The sequence below is a fragment of the Calonectris borealis genome, chromosome 7, assembly GCF_964195595.1.
Source record: "Calonectris borealis chromosome 7, bCalBor7.hap1.2, whole genome shotgun sequence".
In the NCBI taxonomy this organism is placed as follows: Eukaryota; Metazoa; Chordata; class Aves; order Procellariiformes; family Procellariidae; genus Calonectris; species Calonectris borealis.
The window spans coordinates 31,937,208-31,955,999 of NC_134318.1; the positions used below are offsets into that span (position 1 = coordinate 31,937,208).

Here is an 18,792-nt window from a genome sequence, read left to right on the forward strand (position 1 = left end):
TTAATTTTCCCAGCCAAAGCTTTCTGTCACGTGTGGAGTCCCTCGTAGCTTCAGTTTCATTTTAACACCTATACAAATTGCTGCAAATATGACTGACCCAGAGTGCCCATGATGATTCATCATTCAGCATTTAAACTAATTGGATATTCTGATTAAATATTTGGTTCTGATGCTTCTTCACATACTGATCTTGAATCGTGGTAGTTCCATGTGATTCCTATGCCAACGAGGATATTCAATTTTATGCACTGATTTCATCTCATGCAAAAAACATTATGCGCATGGAAATTCAGAATCTGGCTAAAGAAAGGGTGATTTAAATTGCATGCTGGAAGTGTCATGAGCAAAATACTTTGAGCAAGCTAGTAGTTCCCGTTATTCTTCTTTTATTTAATAAATTTCCCCTAAACAAGTTATCATGGAATACAGCATGGAGTCTACGTTTATTTGTTGATTGGACTTACCAACTTTGGTATTCTTATATTCACAAAAGAAAAAGCTCTCTTTCTCTTACCTCTAGTTTCCACGAAAGCTCCACTTATTCTTCCTGGACACAGATCAGACCAAAGCAACTCAACCTACACTACAGTATTGACCTAAAAAAACACATGCAACTGGAAAACTAGCTCAGAACATCTTCGAAAGCACTGGGTTTGATTCAAATTCACCTCTAATTCCCTGAGAAGGTTGCTACTGGTCAATCCTCCTGATAGTTTCTTCACATACGCTGACTTCTTGCCTCTTACACTTCCTGGTGTTTCTAAGAGATGATTAAAACTAACCCTGTTCGTGGTGTTTCACCCTCACCCCTTCAAACAGAAATTATTCACACACAAAAATCCCCAAAACACCAGTGCACCTAAATCACAGATTTTGTACTGACAAACCATATAAAGATTTTTAGAGATCACTTTTTCCTCATCTTCAGTATCATTTTTTTTTAAATTTATCTCAATTTCACCAAAGAATACAACATTTGAAAAGCACAGTTTAGCTTTAACTATAAACATAACGGAGTCAAACTGGATAAAGACAACTCTTTCTGAAGACGCAACAATGTAATTTGAAATAAATGCAGGCAAGCCCTTCTTCTTATCCCCTTTCATTTATATTGAATAAGTTTATTGTTGATAAATTGTACTTTACTACCACCGCAGGTGTATTTGAAGAAATTCTAGTCTTCTGAAAAGTTTCAGTCGTTATTCTCATTGTTCATAGGGGCATTATTCAAATGTTATTCAACTGTGAAAGATCCTATTAAGAACTAATCTAAAACCTTCAGGAAAGCAAAGAGCAATAGGATAGACATCACATGGATTGCTTCAATTCGGTGATGTACTACTTCAATTTAAGCCTCTCTTGCATTTCTTCTGCTCTCTATGCAGTCTGCAGAAAAGGGTGGGGTTAGTGCATCAGGTAAAATTGAACATGTTTATATAGGTATATACAGTAGTCCTTTATGATCTTTCAGGCCCTTATGCCCTTAGATCTACCTGCTGGATGAAAAATTATCACAGTAGGAAAGAAGTTTCCACAGTGGCACTACAGACATCTCAAACAGTGAGAAAGAATGAACAGGGACTTTGATGCACACATGTTCCCAACATGCATCCGGTGCAGCTTACTTTGGTATCAAACAAAGTACATTAAATTTAAAGAAATTACTGCACAAGGCATTTCTTCTTCAGAGCAGTCAAAGGCTGGGAGGTATGCTGCTATTTCCTGAATCACACTATTCTTCATTTAGAAAAGCCATGGACTAGGCTTTTCTCTTCCATTGAAGAGAAATTCCAGTGAATTTAATAGAACAGTATGTTTTGTATAAACAAATAATCTGAAATCGTGCATGGTACTTCCTTCCTAGAATAGAACATAAGACTCATGATCCAGGATACAAAAATGGGCTACAGGGTTGATACTCAGTTGCTTCCCTGGTTTCTGATCTAATTGTAGGTTCCAGTGTTAAGATGCTTAAATACCCCTGAAGCAATAAAGTTCATAGGACACTGCATAGACTTTGAACACTTTAAGTTGCAGCAATGCATTAATCATGCCATGCAGAAGCCATCAATAAAGATACCCAATAACTGGTGTTTATTGAATGCTGATGGAAACACATCAGAGTGATAAAGTGATACTGCTTCACAGCCCATTCAAATACCAGTGGCTGCTTTTGCTGATGAACCACACACCGCTGTCATGTAGACTTGGTCAGCATGGTTTCAACACATCAATTTCTTTTGTGCATGTTCATCAGACCAAAGCACCCTGGAGATGACCCTCAGCTTTATTCCTACGTATCCCTCAATAACTCCGTACACATTCTCAGATGAGCCACATCAGCTGGTGTTCTGGTTTTGTGGCAGTTTGCAAGCAACTGTGTTAGTATGATGTCTCCAGTGCATTCAACTCATGTGCTAAAAAAGTGTCAGGAAACACATTTTTGCCAGCAGATATTTAAAGGAATCTGCCCAGCATATATATTTTAAAGCCAGAAGGAACCACTAGTATCATCAGTCTATTCTCCTCCTAACAGATGCTGCAGAATCTTTACCACTAACTCAAGCAGTAGAGAGAATTATTCAGGCCAACAGCTGATGACTGAACTAGATTGTATCATTTGGAAAGACATCCAATCTCAATTCCAAGGGACGATGAATTTACCACTCCACTTAGTATGTTGTCCTCAAGGTTAATTCCCTTCTCTGTTAAAAAATACCATCTCTGTAACAGGTAACAGGGTATCCTGCACTTGCTTTCTGTTGTGTTGTAAATTTACTAGGTAGGTTCATAACTGCTTAAATACCTGCATTAAATAAATGCATTTTTGTTTAAAAAGTGAAGGGAGTTGCTCAACATCACAGAGATCAGTGGCAGACCTAGTGATATGCAGTACATTTCTTTACTCCTAATCCAGTGTACTGTCCAACTCTGATGGAAAGGAAAAAAGTAATTTTTTCATGGAAGTAGGAAAACTGGTGTTATGTACAGCACAGAAAATCTTGCAGAAAAACAACAGATCTACCCATAGTTATAAGTATACATCCAGGGATCCTAAAGCAGGAAAAGAACAAGTTCTCTGGGGGTACAGAGGGCTGATGCTTACACAGATGGATAAGCAAGGACATATTGATTTGCCTAAAGATGAGTGAGTCAGTGGTAAAGAGCGCGGTGATTATTGCTCAAGAGACTTTCCTTCTGTTTCACTGATCACACTCCTGGACCAGAAATGTATCTTCCTCTCCGGACTGCCAGGCTGCCACTCTGCTAGTTGATTTTTTTTCTTTTTCTTTTTTATTATTTATTAGGGGAGGAAAGAATGTTAGAAATTCCTCCCGCTTTTAACTCCATTCTTTATTTTAAATTGTTACCCCAGTACATTATGCTTAGTGAGGTGTGTAAAAGACTGATGGGTACACTAGGAAAGCATATTTTACAACATAGTTGGTACACTTGGCTTAAGGCCAATTGAAAAAAAAAGATACAATCTGACATCGCTATTCTTCTTGCTGAGACAATGCTGAGGAATTGACTGTATGAGGAGAAAGGAGGAAAACTTCTAATAAAATAACAGCCAGATGAATAGTTTTGGAGTCCCTTGTTCATTTTCAGTATGCTGGTTGCCACCAAATGCTGATCAGTTTGCCTAGAGATAACAAAAGAATTGTGTGCAAGATGTGTTATTAGGATGCCTGACAGGTGTCTCTGCTTAAGGTCTTCACACAAATGGCGTGCACAGCCCTAGCTACAAACGTGAATGTTTCTGTGCATGACTGATTGCTTGCTTAGAAACATAACCACATGGGAAGTCTTAAAAATAATGGTTAGCATTCATAAGGCCTTTGTGCGGAAGGCTCTTTCCATCCCTGGCATAGGTGCTGGTAACCCAGAAAGGATATCTAAGACCGTGCAGAAAGTGAGACGTTGCAAAGCCTGGGACAAACACCTTTTAACATGCAAATTCCTTACTACTTTTCATCTTCAACAATATGCGTCAAAAAGAATCAAGTCTGCTGGAAAACTGGCTGGTTGACTAGTGGTGCCCTAAATATTAACACAAATAGTGTGGATTGCTGCAGGAGTAATGCCGTAGGGAAAGGGGGAGTTATTCACATAGGCTAATGTTAGCTTTATGCAAACTAGCTCCCTGGTTTTGTCTGTAGTCTGTCAAAAGAGATAGGCTTTTCCAGAGGATGATTCAAAGTGGCTAATGCTTACCACTCTAGAGAAGCTTTTTTCCTCTCCATTAATTTTAGATGGGATTAGCCTCCCTCAGGTAACATTAGCCCAAGTGAACAGTCCTCTAAATGTTGTCAGCAGTGTGGAAAAAAAAACCACCCCAAAATGATGTCACTTGATGTTAACAGCAATTTTTTAAAGAACTATGATGCAATTTTTGATAAAATAAATCTGGATTTTATTCTCCTTTCTCTGGTCTATGTAGGCAGTGACTGTTACCACTAAAATTGAGAGGGTGTAAATAGAAACAGAATAATTTAGATTGAAAGGAACCTCTTGAGGTCCCTGTTCTGACCCTTTCCAAGCAGAGTCACCCTCAAAGTTAGATCCTAATGCAGTGAAATTAAAGGTTTTAGAATCATAAAATGAGTCCAAAATAGTCCATCACATCTTGAAGAGTGAATACTGGCTACATCTATGGCAGATACTCTACTGTCAGACAGAAGCATTAGACCAAACACGCGGATAGATGGGGCTGAAGGTACTTTTAAGAGTTGGCCTGTTCTCTCACACAGACATCCTGTGGCCATATGCATCCTTATCTCTATTCTGAGGGGTTCCTCTGACATCCCTGATATATGAACACCTTTCTGTTCCACTTGAATGCATGAGGAATGGACCTCCTTTACTGTAGGAAACCGAAGAAGATGACATGGTGTGATGACAGAAGATATGTTGTCCCACAAGCAACAGAATCCTGATTTGCTAAAATTCAGCCAAGTATTAGTCCCTAACTCATTGATCTCCAATGTCACACACACAGTAAATAAAGACAGACAGATGGAATCAGATATTTGGAAAAGGCAAAAATGAAAAAAATAAGAAAAAAAAAGGAAATGTAAACCTCTTCATTTACTAGTGCTATGTTGACAGAGCTCCTTTAGTCTGAGGTGCCTTGCTTTTCAAGAGTTCATTTAAGATAAGAGAGGAGAAGCAACAACAACTCCATTTTAAACCTGCTTTTTCAGCCTCTGTTGCTGCCTTTCAGCGCTTGAGTGCCTTTGCACGTTTATTCCTGAGCTGGGCAATTACAATCCTGCATTTCGCCCATCTCACTTGTGTTTCCCAATTTCACCTGTATTTCGTCTCTCCAAATAGCTCTGTTATTCATGGCTGATTACTAACCATTCCTCTGTGTGTCTGACCCATCTGAATAGCAGAAGATGTCTCCACATGAAGTAGAGGCTCTTACATCCCACCCTCTGATTACACAGCAAACCACTTTTGAAGATTACATAGTAATGCATAAGCAATACTCCTATAAAATACAGCCCCTCAACGTACAAGCAAGCTGATTAAACCCACAAGAGCTCATACGTACAAGACCTCCAACAAGCTTTTGCCTCACAAGCAATGATTTACTGGGTCTGAAGTTTCCTCCTGATTTGTAACTCCTCTTACGCAGAAAATGGAGAAGTATGCAGTAGTTCTGCAATTACGTGGTAAGAATCAGCCACGTAACAACTGTACTTTCAGCCAGAACAATGAATGCAATCATGAAGCAATTAGTGCAGACGGCAGATGGTTTGCTGCTCTTTTTTTCTCAAGACTGGCAGGAAAACGTCATGACTGAATAAGGGACTGGTCTGTCAGCAGTGGTAATTCAAGGCTGCTGCCCAAGGCAGAAACACACGGGAGAGATATGTGAACGAAAGCAACCGAGTCACTGAAGCTTAATGAGATATTGCTCGTCAGCTGAACCCCAGTAATTAAACACATTCACCCACACACAACACCCAAGAAACTGAGACATAAAATGATTTCAGCTAACACAGATTTCCCTACCATTGAGTAAATCCCTATTCAACCAAATAAAAAAAGATCTGTAGTACTTATCATAGCGATAGACTCAGTGGGCTGTGAAGAGACTGTGGGATGATGCTGTGTGACCCATTTCCTGTTCATTACAACTGAGCAATGAAAGGCATGCACTACCTGTTGGCTTTGCCCTCATCAGTCCTGAATTGGATGGACAACTTCCGAGAGCCAAAACAGTCCAGACCCAATGTGATTCCTGTCTCTCCAGCTCTTGCTCTATTCACCACCTGATTCTCCTTGTCCCCCCTGCTGCAATGACAAGATGCAAATGGATGGCAACAATGATGTGGCTTGCTAGAAGGATGTAAACGTGTTTTCCAGTTGTTTCTCACCTCCCCCCTGACTGTCAACAGCAAAATTAAATGACTGCAACAATCCTAATTGGTCAAAATCCAACTTACTCCTTACGGCCCCCATCAACAAAACCTTCACAGCCTCTTCAGTCAGTGACATCAAAGTCAGTGATATCAAAATGTAAATTCCTTACCATGCAGATACGTTTCCCTTGCTTCCTTGGGTGACTCTTAGGCAGTGTGCACACAGTGCCTGGAATCCAAGGAGTAATGGGTTCTCTTTACTTAAATACGGCCTTAGCACGAGATTGCAAAATAGCAAACGGCAGTGTCATTTGTTCCAAACTACCCCACAGCTCCCACTGTAATTATCTAAATACCTGCAGGACCTCTTAATTACTCTGAGAAAATTCTGCCTTTGGATATACAAGCATGAAACCAATGGGAGTCATTTACACTTAGCCACAGGCTGAACTTGATCCTTAGTTTGAGTTACATTAATTTAGTCCAAGCTGATTAATACTCTTTGCCTGTTGGTTACCCTCTACCGTTCTTGGCCAAAGCTTGTTGAAGTCGGAAAATGTATCCATTAGGCTTTAAAGTAGAAACCAGGCCTGTGACTCATATCCATACAGAGTATTTTTAAAATTCTATTTTAGAGTTAATTTGTACAGATCTACAGACCTTGTGTTATCTGATTTTTCTCTTGCAACTACAGTATTGAATTACAAACAGTTATCCAATTTGCTAATCAATGCCGTAACACAAAAAAATTTTACCATACAGCCTATACAGCCTGTCACCCAAAACACCCCATACACACAACTCCGACACCAACCCCATAAATTCAGGTTAACGCACAAAAGGGCCCTTTGTTCTTATATCCAGATTGTTTTTTAGGATTCTGTAGAAGAAAAGTGGGAGTTTCCTATGGAATAGTGAAAATATACTTGCTGGTAGCCATCTACCATAAATTAGATGATCATCAGCTGTATGGACTCTAATTCAGAATTATTTCCTGACCAGGCTGAATACCACAACAGCTGAAATTAATTTTCTACTATATCCTACTTTTATTTGACAAATTTACCACTGAAAGTTTCATTGATCCTCATGTAATAAATTTCCTGTTACTAAAGCACAGTAACTTTCATTCCAATGGGTCCTACAAGACAGCAGAGAACAGATTCTGTTCAGTTTCATATCAATCCAGAGAATTCAATAGCCACAAGGGAAAGGAAACATTTTGACCTTGTCTAATTACATACTGAACACCCAGAAATAATTTAATCTGCACCTTCCTCTGAACAGATTATAACCACAGTACACTCTACAAAATGCTGTGAGAGGGATGAGTGAAAAACATTGCATGCAACTGACTCTACAGGAAGAATTAGGCAGGCAAGATGCATTTCTCATAGTTGGGAAGGATATGAAGCTACAGTCCTGGAAGGATACTGGTTTTGAGTTTAAAGCACAGGACTGAACTTCTATACCAAAAATTCCCAAAAGACCATTTTGTGACCTTAGCTACTTATTTAGCTTCCTTATGCCTTTATTTTCTCAGGCTTACAGTAATAGTAACAACAAGCTTAATTTAGACTAAAGGAAAATTAGTTGTTTCATCTTTGTAAAATGAATTCAAATACACAGATGGAAAACATCATATAATTCAAACTTTTATGACATTTACATTACATATTTTTTGATATTTACATTAATGTATAACCTGAACAATTCAGCCAATACTTTGATTATTGATTAGATTCAGATTCTCATAGATTCATCATATGTAAAACAAAAAAAGACCACTAAATTACTTTGTATGAAGTCTTATATACTAGATGCAAAGATATTTCACTCTTTTACCCCTGTTGGGAGCTCAGCAAATTGTTTCGGTCTTTTTCCAGTTTTATTCAAAAACATCAAAATGTCAGGATATGAAATCCGCCATTTCTCAGAGCAGTTTACTCCAATGGCTAGTTTCTTCACAGTTGAGTTTCTCTGCCATTGACTCCTAGCCATCAGTTCTTGTTAGAAGTTTTTTTTGCTAGATCAAAATGCTTACTTATCGGTTTTGTCTTCCCCCATGGAGATATTTATGCACAACAATATAGTTTCCCTTCAGTCTGCTTTTTGGTAAACTAAACAGATTGAGCTCTATAAAGTCCTTCACTGGAAGATGACTGACTTGTGAGTATTGATGTGCCTGATTTTCAAAAAGTTCTAACAATGAGGTCTCTTACAATCACATCCCAATTTGTTGTCTCAAGTTGGGCAGCAAAAAATCAAGGCAAATCTCACAGCATATTTATTCGGCTGATGGATTACCCATACTGAAGGAACTGGACTTCAAGGGAAATTGATTCACCACTACTTTTCTCTTAAAAAATCAAAGGCTACTTGAAAATATGCCAACCAGATAGGAACAAGGAGTGTCTTATACTGTTCTTGGAGCTGGTGTTAGGCTGGAGCAAGAAAATTGTTAAATAAGAGGACAAAAAGCCTCATTAGAGGTTGTTATTCCTAGCGTGAAGGATCCTAGCTGTCTTCTCTGCGCATTGCCTGTCACATGATATTGCCAAAAGGACTGATGAATAAATGCAGGCTGCCAGGTCAGTCATAGATGGCTAGGGCCCAAGAACACAGTAGGTGCCCATGTCCTTTACTTTGCCCTTTACATTGAGGCTTACTCCATGTTTCGTGCTTGGAAGTGCCAGTTTGGTATTTCCAAAGACTGTCCTGGTATCACCCCAAAGGCTGTCCTGAATGCTCTGCAGCAGTTACGTAGAGAGATGGGGAAACCCTAGGTTCTGCCTAAGCAAAAAAAGCAAAACGCTGCCAACGATTCTTACCTTCTGATCTTGGCTGTATGCTAAGATCCAATCTTCCTGCTTGGGGTGGAAGAGCAGACTGTGGATGTAGAAGTTCAGACGGTATTTTTGATAGGTGGCCCCTTCATCAGAACTGATTAATAAGCTGCTCTCAACTTCTGGATCAGTCAGCAGCATAATCTATATGGAAGGGAAAGATGAAAATACAGTGGTGAAGAGGAGTCAGATGGAAAAATAAGTAAGCAGCTAGGAACTTCAGATAATCTTATTAAATATGTCTATTTCAAAATGGTTCAATGTAATGTCAAAACTAAGCATAGCCAATCTTTCACTAAGGAAAACAGTATATTTCAGCTGTGTATATAAACACATAACATATGATCAAATAGGCAGAATGACTTTACCACTAGTAAAAACAGACCTAAATGATAACCTATGCTTAGGTTATTTGAAAAATCAAACCTGAAATTTGGAACACCAGAGTGCAAACTTACTAAGTTACCAGACAGCCAGAGTGGGCTGCTAGGGTCTTCGTGAATGATCTATTGGAGTGGCAGACAAAAAGTTAGGTGTTAAGAAAAAAAAAGAGACAGAGAGAGAGGAGAGACACACTCACAGAGTGTTCTCTAACGGTGAGGTTTGTTAGACTCTGGCAGAATTTTGAGAGAAGATGACAGTTTCATTGCCTGAAATGTTATAACCTTGCTGTCTGCAACAAGCAATCTTGCTTTGGCAGGAGAACATATTTGATAACGTGTTGGGTTCTTTCCATCTCCAGTTTCTATGGTACTGTGAATTAAAGATTTGGTAGTGTATCAAAAATAATCTCCGCATAGTAAAGTTGCTTCCTAGCTTTGTCCGAGAGTGTTAGTTCAGGAGTGACAGAAGATATACAGCTTGCAGTTGTAGTAGCTACTTCTCCCTATTAACTGTGGTATTAATTGGTCTGCATTGCTATGAATCAGAGAGAATAATGAGATACTCCTCTCATGTGTCTCTGCATGAGAGAATATATAGGTTTGAGCAGTAGAAAGAGATCATTCCAGTATTTCAGCAAGCAACAAAGTAATACCCCTAAGGAATGGAAATGAGGCACCATGAATGACAAACATGAAAAGTTCTGAAGAATATTTGCCTGGGAAGGTATTAAAGCCTTGAATCATTACCTTTTTTTTTTTTTCTGCTAAGTACTAGTGCTGCTGTTGCTTTGCAAATGGCAAACATTGATCTGTTCTTAGACAAGCTTGAAATGAAAGGATCCACACCTGGCATTTCTCAGAGCAAACTCCTGTCTGGGTTTGGGCATTGCAAATATCACACACTCCATTTCCTTCTCTTTCTTTCATTTAGGCAGGTGGAGTTATAGCTAACTTAGCTCACTACCTATGAGGCGCCGTAAGTTTTGATAGACACCAGATGCTAAAGAACTATTTGTATGTGAAGGTGTAAATAGACATATAATCTACACAGGAAATGTCCTTCATTATTGGGTAACTGCCAGAGGTTTTTATCTATCACTAGAAAACCCCTTGGTAGCATAACAATTTGGCCTGTGACTTGGAAGTTTGGGGTTCTTCAAAATCCCTGAACTTTAATAACCTGAGTGATCGCAGAACAGTTACGTTACCACACGGTATCTCTAACATAAAATAGGGTAATGTTTCCATTGTAGCATAAAGGTACAGTCCCCTTTTGTATCTCTGATTTACATTTGAAATCTTGTGATGAAAACATGCATTATTAGAATCAAACATTCTTATTTTCATTTAACTCTTTCAAATACATCAAGCATATCAAGTCACATTGATGTGACTTCTAAACAGAAGATTGCATGATAGAAGCTACACAGAAAACATTAATAATCAAAATGTCAATATATAGATCATCTACTGTCACTACGTAGCCTGTCCAGCTTCTGAAGCCAAATACTAATTGTGATGTTTATCAGTCGGTTCTTTTTTCTTACCAGACTAATTTCTGGGACAATGTTCCTATGGTTAACATTTATCAATTCAGTACTGTGATTCAAGCATTATGATTTTCCTATTTTTAGGACTTCCTTCTTGAGTGGATTTTGTTTATGTTGGTATTTGAAAATATCACAGCACAGCATTAATTTGGACTACAACAACTAGAGCAGAAATAAGCACAAATCAATGGGCTTGATCCGAGCTCCCTGAAGTTAATAAGAGTCTTGTCATTGACTTTGGATTGTGCCTCTAAGGCAAGTTGTTAATCAAGATCCACTCTAGTCTCACATATTTCCTCCTACCTGCACAAGGAACTCATCTGACCTCATCACTGTCACATCCAAGCACATCACTGCCTTAACACATTTTCTGTCAGGCCACTCTTTTGAAGTGTGAAAGTGCTCTTATCTCCATTTCTTAGAAAGGGAAATGAGGGACAAACTGTTGAGGCACTGAAGCACCTAATTCCTCATTCAATCAATAAAAGTTAAGTGCCTAAGCAGACTTGCCAGCACTGCTGACTTTGGCTTTAATCTGCTAACTACCACCCTGGGCTATTACTACTGTGTTTCCAGGTATCTACGGTCTCCAGAAGCCTTAGCTGTTGCATTGCGACAACCAGCCATTCTGTACATATGAAGTGTTTCAGGACACATCAGCTTTGCTACATATGCCAATAGCAGTAGTATCTTAGATGTGGCGGAGCTGTGCAGAACTGCTGCAAATTTATGCAAGGGCATAGAGAGAGTTGGAGACAGGCGAGGGAGTTGACGGTTGACTCTCTAGCCACTAGTCAGATTGTTAACTATGAGACCAACTTTCAGTGCTGGGACAGCATTGCCGACTCCATTGTTGTACCCTGCATTGTCAATCACTTTGCACAGATGCCATAAAACAAAACAAGGTAGAGTTGACTAAGCAGTCATCACTCATATCACAGTCAGAACACCATGTTTCTTACAAGATAAGAAAAGCAAATTTAATTACAACATATCTGCGTGTAAATAATCAGAGTTACAAGACCAAAAGATAGCATTTATTGGATAAGAAGCAGAAATTGATACCTGTATGAAAAACCTGTCAAAATGAGAGGGAAATGCTGTGTGTATCTATGTGAACCTTTCAGATCAGACCAGGAGTGTGCTTCTGAAATGAAACCCCCAAATTTTGGGGGGAAATCTCTATAGCAAATCCCTACATACTACATTCTGGCTCTTACCACAGTGATCTCAGAGCACAGGAACTGAATTCCCTTTGAAGGAAACTAAACCAGAATATACATTTCAGGAGAGCATCTAATGTGCTCCAACCACTACTGGACATTTAGCTCAGAGTATCAGGTTAGCACTACTCTAAAGTCAGACTTCTGCCTCCAAAATGCCCGTATTGCAGATAGATGTCACCTCAACATCAACCATTTCATTCTACAAACCCACTTCCACTGAGCTGCACTACATGCTAATGTAGTTGCAGCCACATAGCTTAGTTTTATTGCCTAAGTTGCCTGAAGCATAAATGAGAAAGGAGATAAAGTACAATTAATTTTAATGTTTTTGTTGTTGCAGCATATGAAATACAGAATAAATACATTTTAGAATTTTCTTTGAAATAAATGAAGCCAATTTCTGCTTTGAAGTAGTCTGTTACCCACTGACTTGATGCAGTTGCTTATACAGAAAATAAAAGTGGACACAGATGTGTTGAAAAGGAAAAGCATGGAAAATAAGACCAGCAACAATAACAAAGTGAATCTAAGTTTAGAAGTCATAAACTTTAATATCTAAGAATATCTAAAGTAAGAGATTAGAAAGAAACTATTTTTATAATTTCTGACTTCACTGTAGAAAGCAAGCTGGATTTCCTTAAATGTGAGCTCCTCAAAGGAGCAATCTTCTTGCTCTGTTTCTACAGTGCCTAATACAACATATTACTGTTTTCCCAGCTAACACTGGTTTCTGGACAAGTATATTCTGGACATCACTGAGGAATCAACATGACTTTTGCACATGAAAATCGCACCTTAAATCTATCCAGGTTCTTGGAGCCTGTAGGGAAAGACAACCTAGCTGATGAAGTCTAATAGGATTTTTGAGGGGTTCCCTTGCCTAAGGATCTGAAATTGTCATAGGATAAAAGGCCTTTCCATAGATTAATTTATGGTTAGAAGATCAGCATCAAAGGTTAGGGAAAAATCTTCCAATTTTCACAATGGAGAGAATGTTCATTTGGAATTTTGCCAATGCTTTGTGCTGTTCAATTTATTCATTAATGATTTGGAAAGAAGGAAGGAAAGATAGATGACAAAGTTTGCTGATTGCAGTAACGTATTCAGAATGATGAAAACAAAAGCCAGCTATGAAGATCTGTAAAAGGATTTCGCAATACTGAGTATCTGAGCAGTAAAATGACAGGTGAAATTCAGTGATGTTGTATGAAAAAAAAAAAAACAGATGGAGAAAAGCAATCCCAGCATAACAGTCAGAACAATAGGCTCTGAGTAGATAATTCCTTTCAGGAAAGGATTCGGGGGGGTTCAGTGAAGAGGTCTGTGAAAATAGAAGCTCAGTCCTCAGATCCTATCAAAAAACCTCAATTATAGCAGTAGGAATTATTAGGAAAGAGTTAAACAGCATAACAAATAATGCTATTAGGCCACTGTAAAGTGTTCCCACAACTTTAACACTGGGTGCTATTCTCATTCTCCATCTTAAAAAAAAGGGACTATAGTATAAAGCACAGAATAGACATAAGGGTGATTGATGAAAACTATGAAACATTTTTTCATACAAGCAGCAAATAAATGAACTATTCAACTACCAAAAGAGATAAATGAGAGGCAATTTGACCAAAGTCTACAAAACTATGAATGGCCTGGAAATGCTTAGAGAACAATTATTCACTCTGTCATAATACAAAACTCATGAGCATCAGATGAAATTATCAAGAGTGAGATACAAAACACAGGTGAGGCCATGACAAGGGAAGAGCTACGGATGTCTTCTATCTGGAGTTCCATAAGGCCTTTGACACGGTCCGCCACAACGTCCTTCTCTCTAAATTGGAGAGATATGGATTTGATGGGTAGACTATTCAGTGGATGAGGAATTGATTGGATGATCGCATCCAGAGGGTAGTGGTCAATGGCTCAATGTCCAGATGGAGATCAGTGACAAGTGGTGTCCCGCAGGGGTCCATATTGAGACTGGTACTGTTTAACATCTTCATCAACGATGTAGACAGTGGGATTAAGTGCACCCTCAGCAAGTTTGCAGAAGACACCAAGCCGAGTTGTGCGGTTGACATGCCTGAGGGACAGAATGTCATCCAAAGGGACTTGGACAAGCTCGAGAAGTGAACCTCATGTGCTTGACCAACAAGGTCAAGTGCAAGGTCTTCCACGTGGGTCAGGAAAACCCCTTGGTATCAATACAGGCTGGGGAATGAAGGGACTGAGAACAGCCCTGTTGAGAAGGACTTGGGGGTACTGGGGGATGAAAAGCTGGACATGAATCGGCAACGTGCATTTGCAGCCCAGAAAGCCAACCTGGGCTGCATCAAAAGCAGCGTGGCCAGCAGGTCAAGGGAGGTGATTCTGCCCCTCTACTCTGCCCTGGTGAGATCCCACCTGCAGTACTGCGTCCACCTCTGGAGCCCTCAGCACAAGAAAGACATAGACCTGTTGGAGCGGGTCCAGAGCAGGGCCACAAAAATAGTCAGGGCGATGGAACGCCTCTCCTATGAGTAAAGGCTGAGAGAGTTGGGGTTATTCAGCCTGGAGAAGAGAAGGCTTCGGGGAGACCTTATTGCAGCCTTTCAATACTTAAAGGGGGCTTATAAGAAAGACGGCAGCAAATTTTTTAGCAGGGCCTGTTGCAACAGGACAAGGGGGAATGGTTTTAAACTAAAAGAGGGTAGATTCAGACTAGATATAAGGAAGAACTTTTTCACTATGAGGGTGGTGAAACACTGGAACAGGTTGCCCAGAGAGGTGGCGGATGCCTCATCCCTGGAAACTTTCAAGGTCAGGTTGGACAGGGCTCTCAGCAACCTGATGTAGTGAAGATGTCCCTGCCCATGGCAGGGGGGTTGGACTAGATGACCTTTACATGTCCTTCCAACCCAAACTATTATAAGATTCTATGATTTTTTGCCTGGTTAAACCATGAAACTCCTTGCTATAGTTTGTTGTAGATGTCAAAAATTTATATGAATAGGAAAAATGAACAGATAACGTTCCTGGAGAAAAAAAAAAAATCCATCAATTCAAAAATATCACTGTTGGCTCAGGAATCTGAACCACAAATTGCTGAATTCTGGCAAAATATATAGGAAAATGCAATTATATACTTGCCCTAATCTGACACTTCCCTCTCAACAGAGAGTGGGATTGGTTAAGATTCAGTCTGATTTAGCATGGCTGTCCTTACTTACGTCACTGGAGAGTGAATGAAAATGATAAACAATAACAACATTATCAACTTGGGTGGGCTGATCTAGCAACTTCTTATGTGAAGAATCGGGCCCATCATTTTTTGTCTTGACAGTTTTTAAACTACCTCTGATTCCAGCATTACAAAATAAAGCTATTAACACAGGAGTAAAAAGAGGCATACATATCTGCCTCTCACGTGCAGCAAAAGCCCTTAGTAAAGGGAGACCAACATTAGAGTGCCTCTGGTCTGGTTTATTGTTGTCTTATGTTAAACAAAAATGAAGAGTGAGGATAAGCCAAGGCTCTACTTCTCCCCAGCAAAAGTAATTGCTCTCTGTTCAGATCAGTGCTCAGCAATGATCGGAATCTGCTTATTCACACCAGACACAGCAAGCACACGCTGCACTTCCTGATGCTACAGACAGATTGGGTTTTTTCTCTGTAAAAAAAGTCAATAGTTGACACAGGCTTTTGCAACCAAATGCAAGGCATCCATTAATCATCCACCCCCTGAAAAGGGAGAAATTTGCTTTGCTTTTCCTAGAAGCAAATGAACACAAAATGTGACAAATGAACACAAAACATAATTTATAGATCTTAAACAGTCCGTGCTTTTTTCACCCCTTTTTGGTGCTAACTCTGCTGATGGTAGATTGCCCTTGACAATTATGTGGATTTTTGCCATCCTCACAAAGAAACCCAGGAACGCTTTGCAAGAGGATTCTGATTTTGCTTCTACAGATGGAATCGTGACCCTTATACAACTGCTCTCAATGCTAGATTCAGTGGCTTAGACAAAACAAGTCCAGAACAGCTCTCAGTCTTTTATTTTAGCCCCTCATATCTCCACTTGGACCAACTTTTCTCTAACATTTTGTAGGAAAGAGCATAGTATCAGTGAAATAGAACAGTATGAAAAAAAATATATATATTTTATAGATTCACATGTTCTTTCATTCACTTCTGATGTATCACAGATCTGAGTTATATCACCTCACCAGAAATAGGGATGAAATGCAAATCAGGTCAAATCTACTGAAAGAACCTTCACCTTCCTCACCTATTACATGCTTCATGCATAGACCCAACACCGGTGACCTACATGGAATAAGTCACATTTCTCACAGGAACACATAAGAGTGAAGTACAGCAAAAGAGGAAATCAGCAAAGAAGAACAGAAATGTCCTACTCTTAACAAAAGCAGAGCATTCCTTACTTAAATTCTCTCAATATTTGCAATTTTTCCAGCTTCTTTGCATGCCAGTTATGTAATTTTAGAGGGATGCGGGGTGTAGTTTTTTTACACGGTAACTGATTGCCAGAGCATCAGTGCTATGGAGTCCCCGCACAATGAAATGTAATTTCTGCCACTTTACATACCACTTCTGAATTTGGATTGCCATTTAAAAGGCATGAAGATTGTGTAAAGAGAGATCCTGATTCTCCAGATTCAGCAATTCACACATGCATTTCAAGCAATGTGCCCTGCTTTTAACTAATCGAACTAGTGCTCATTGCTTAAGCTTTTTCAAGACCTAGAATAAGAAATAAAATGAAACAAGCTGAAGAAAGGAACTGCTTTGGCCATGACATTTTGAAATAAATGCAACACTACTGTAAAAGCAAATTAGACCAACTCCTTTTACAGGACTGAGTTGCTGGAAGCAGCAAGTTGCTGAAAGAGCAAATAGATTAGGGACAAAATTACCAAAAAGAAATAACTCAAGCATTTACTTGGATATTAGCCGAGAAAGAGGAGACTGAAGCCTTTGCGATGTTTAACAAGCTTTACTCATCGGCTAACATCAACTGCTGTAGAACTGCACTCATGAGTAATGCCACCAAAATTTGGCCCAAGTCTCTGCTTTAAATAAATTGGCTAACAGTATTAGCACCTATATGAAAACACAAAATGAGCTAGAGCTGACAGTTTTGAAGCTGTCTCTAACGCCAACTAAAAGACAAGGTTAGTTGCTGAGCAATTTCATTAAGACACCATTAAAATAATACATCAATAATTCAATCAAGGCACTGTGAAGTGTTTTATTGCCAGAAGTTCCTGTTAACTGAGAAAGTGCAGTAATTTTGTAGGGAAAGAAAAGACTTCAGTGACAGAATTACACTTTCAACACTGAAAAAAAAAAAAATATTGCCTTTGAATGATGACCTGGTTTGGAATGGTCTCAGAAATAAGTAGAAATGACCACTTTAATACAAGGAAAAGGTCTGTGGACAAGTTTTGCAACTATAACTCAGTGACTTAAGAATAAAAAGGTTCTTATTCATACAAAGACTCAAAACCCAAACTCATTAAATCAGTCTGCACTTTGCTGATATGGAGGGTAACATACTCCAAGTCTCCCCCAAATAAAACTATACTCATGATTGCTAGACAGTGTAATTCAGGTTCAGACTCAATCCAGATCTGGACAGTGGAAACTCTAGCATCATTTCCCCCAGAACCCACAGGAGGTCCATAACTGGTAGGATACTACCATCTTCCTCAAATCTTGCCTGTTTAAAGGTAAGAGAAATGATGTGGTGAAAGGTTCAGATGGTGAATTCATCTTGTTTACACACATGAAAGATTTAGTGCTCATTGAGCGATAAGACAATCTCTTGTCAGCAGAATACTTGATGGCAAAGGACTATCTTTTAAGAGAGAAAAATTATCACCTGCCAGTATTTTTGAAAGCTGGGATTGTACAGTGTTCCTAGTAGAATAATTGTTAAGAATTGCATTTGGCATCTTGATGAATGTGGTTTGAAATAAAAAGCTGGCTAGTGGCTGGAAAAAAGAGTCCATTTACCTGCTCTGTATTAGTAAAAAAGTTCATTATAGGCCAAAAGTGACCACAAAAGCAAGCAGTCAATGAAAGTTCTATTATTATCTATGGGAATCATCTGGGGTTGTTTTACCAGACACAAAAAGTGAATGTATGTATCAACAACAACTTACAAAAATAAAAGAAACACTGCATAACTCCCCCTTATCAGAAAGGGGCATAAACAGTCACCTCCAAAAATCTGCTGATTGCCTCTTCAGTTATACGGAATAATACCATTATTTAGTGAAAGTCCAAAACAATCTCAAAAAAAAGAGGAGAAATTTGGAAGAAATTTTTACCTTAGGAATATGCCTGCCTCCCTGTTTTACACATAGCCAGAAAATAGCATGCATCTACTTGTGGAAGTTATCACAAAA

General features: G+C 39.0%; 1 protein-coding gene across 1 annotated transcript in view; it reads right to left on the minus strand.

Moving 5' to 3' along the window:
• The window catches only part of LOC142084374 (VPS10 domain-containing receptor SorCS1-like), a 309,600-nt gene that overhangs the window by 109,003 nt on the left and 181,805 nt on the right, over positions 1–18,792 (minus strand). Inside the window, exon 4 of the mRNA XM_075154993.1 lies at positions 9,206–9,364. Within this exon, the coding sequence (XP_075011094.1) occupies positions 9,206–9,364 (159 nt within the window). The remainder of the gene's footprint in view (positions 1–9,205; positions 9,365–18,792) is intronic.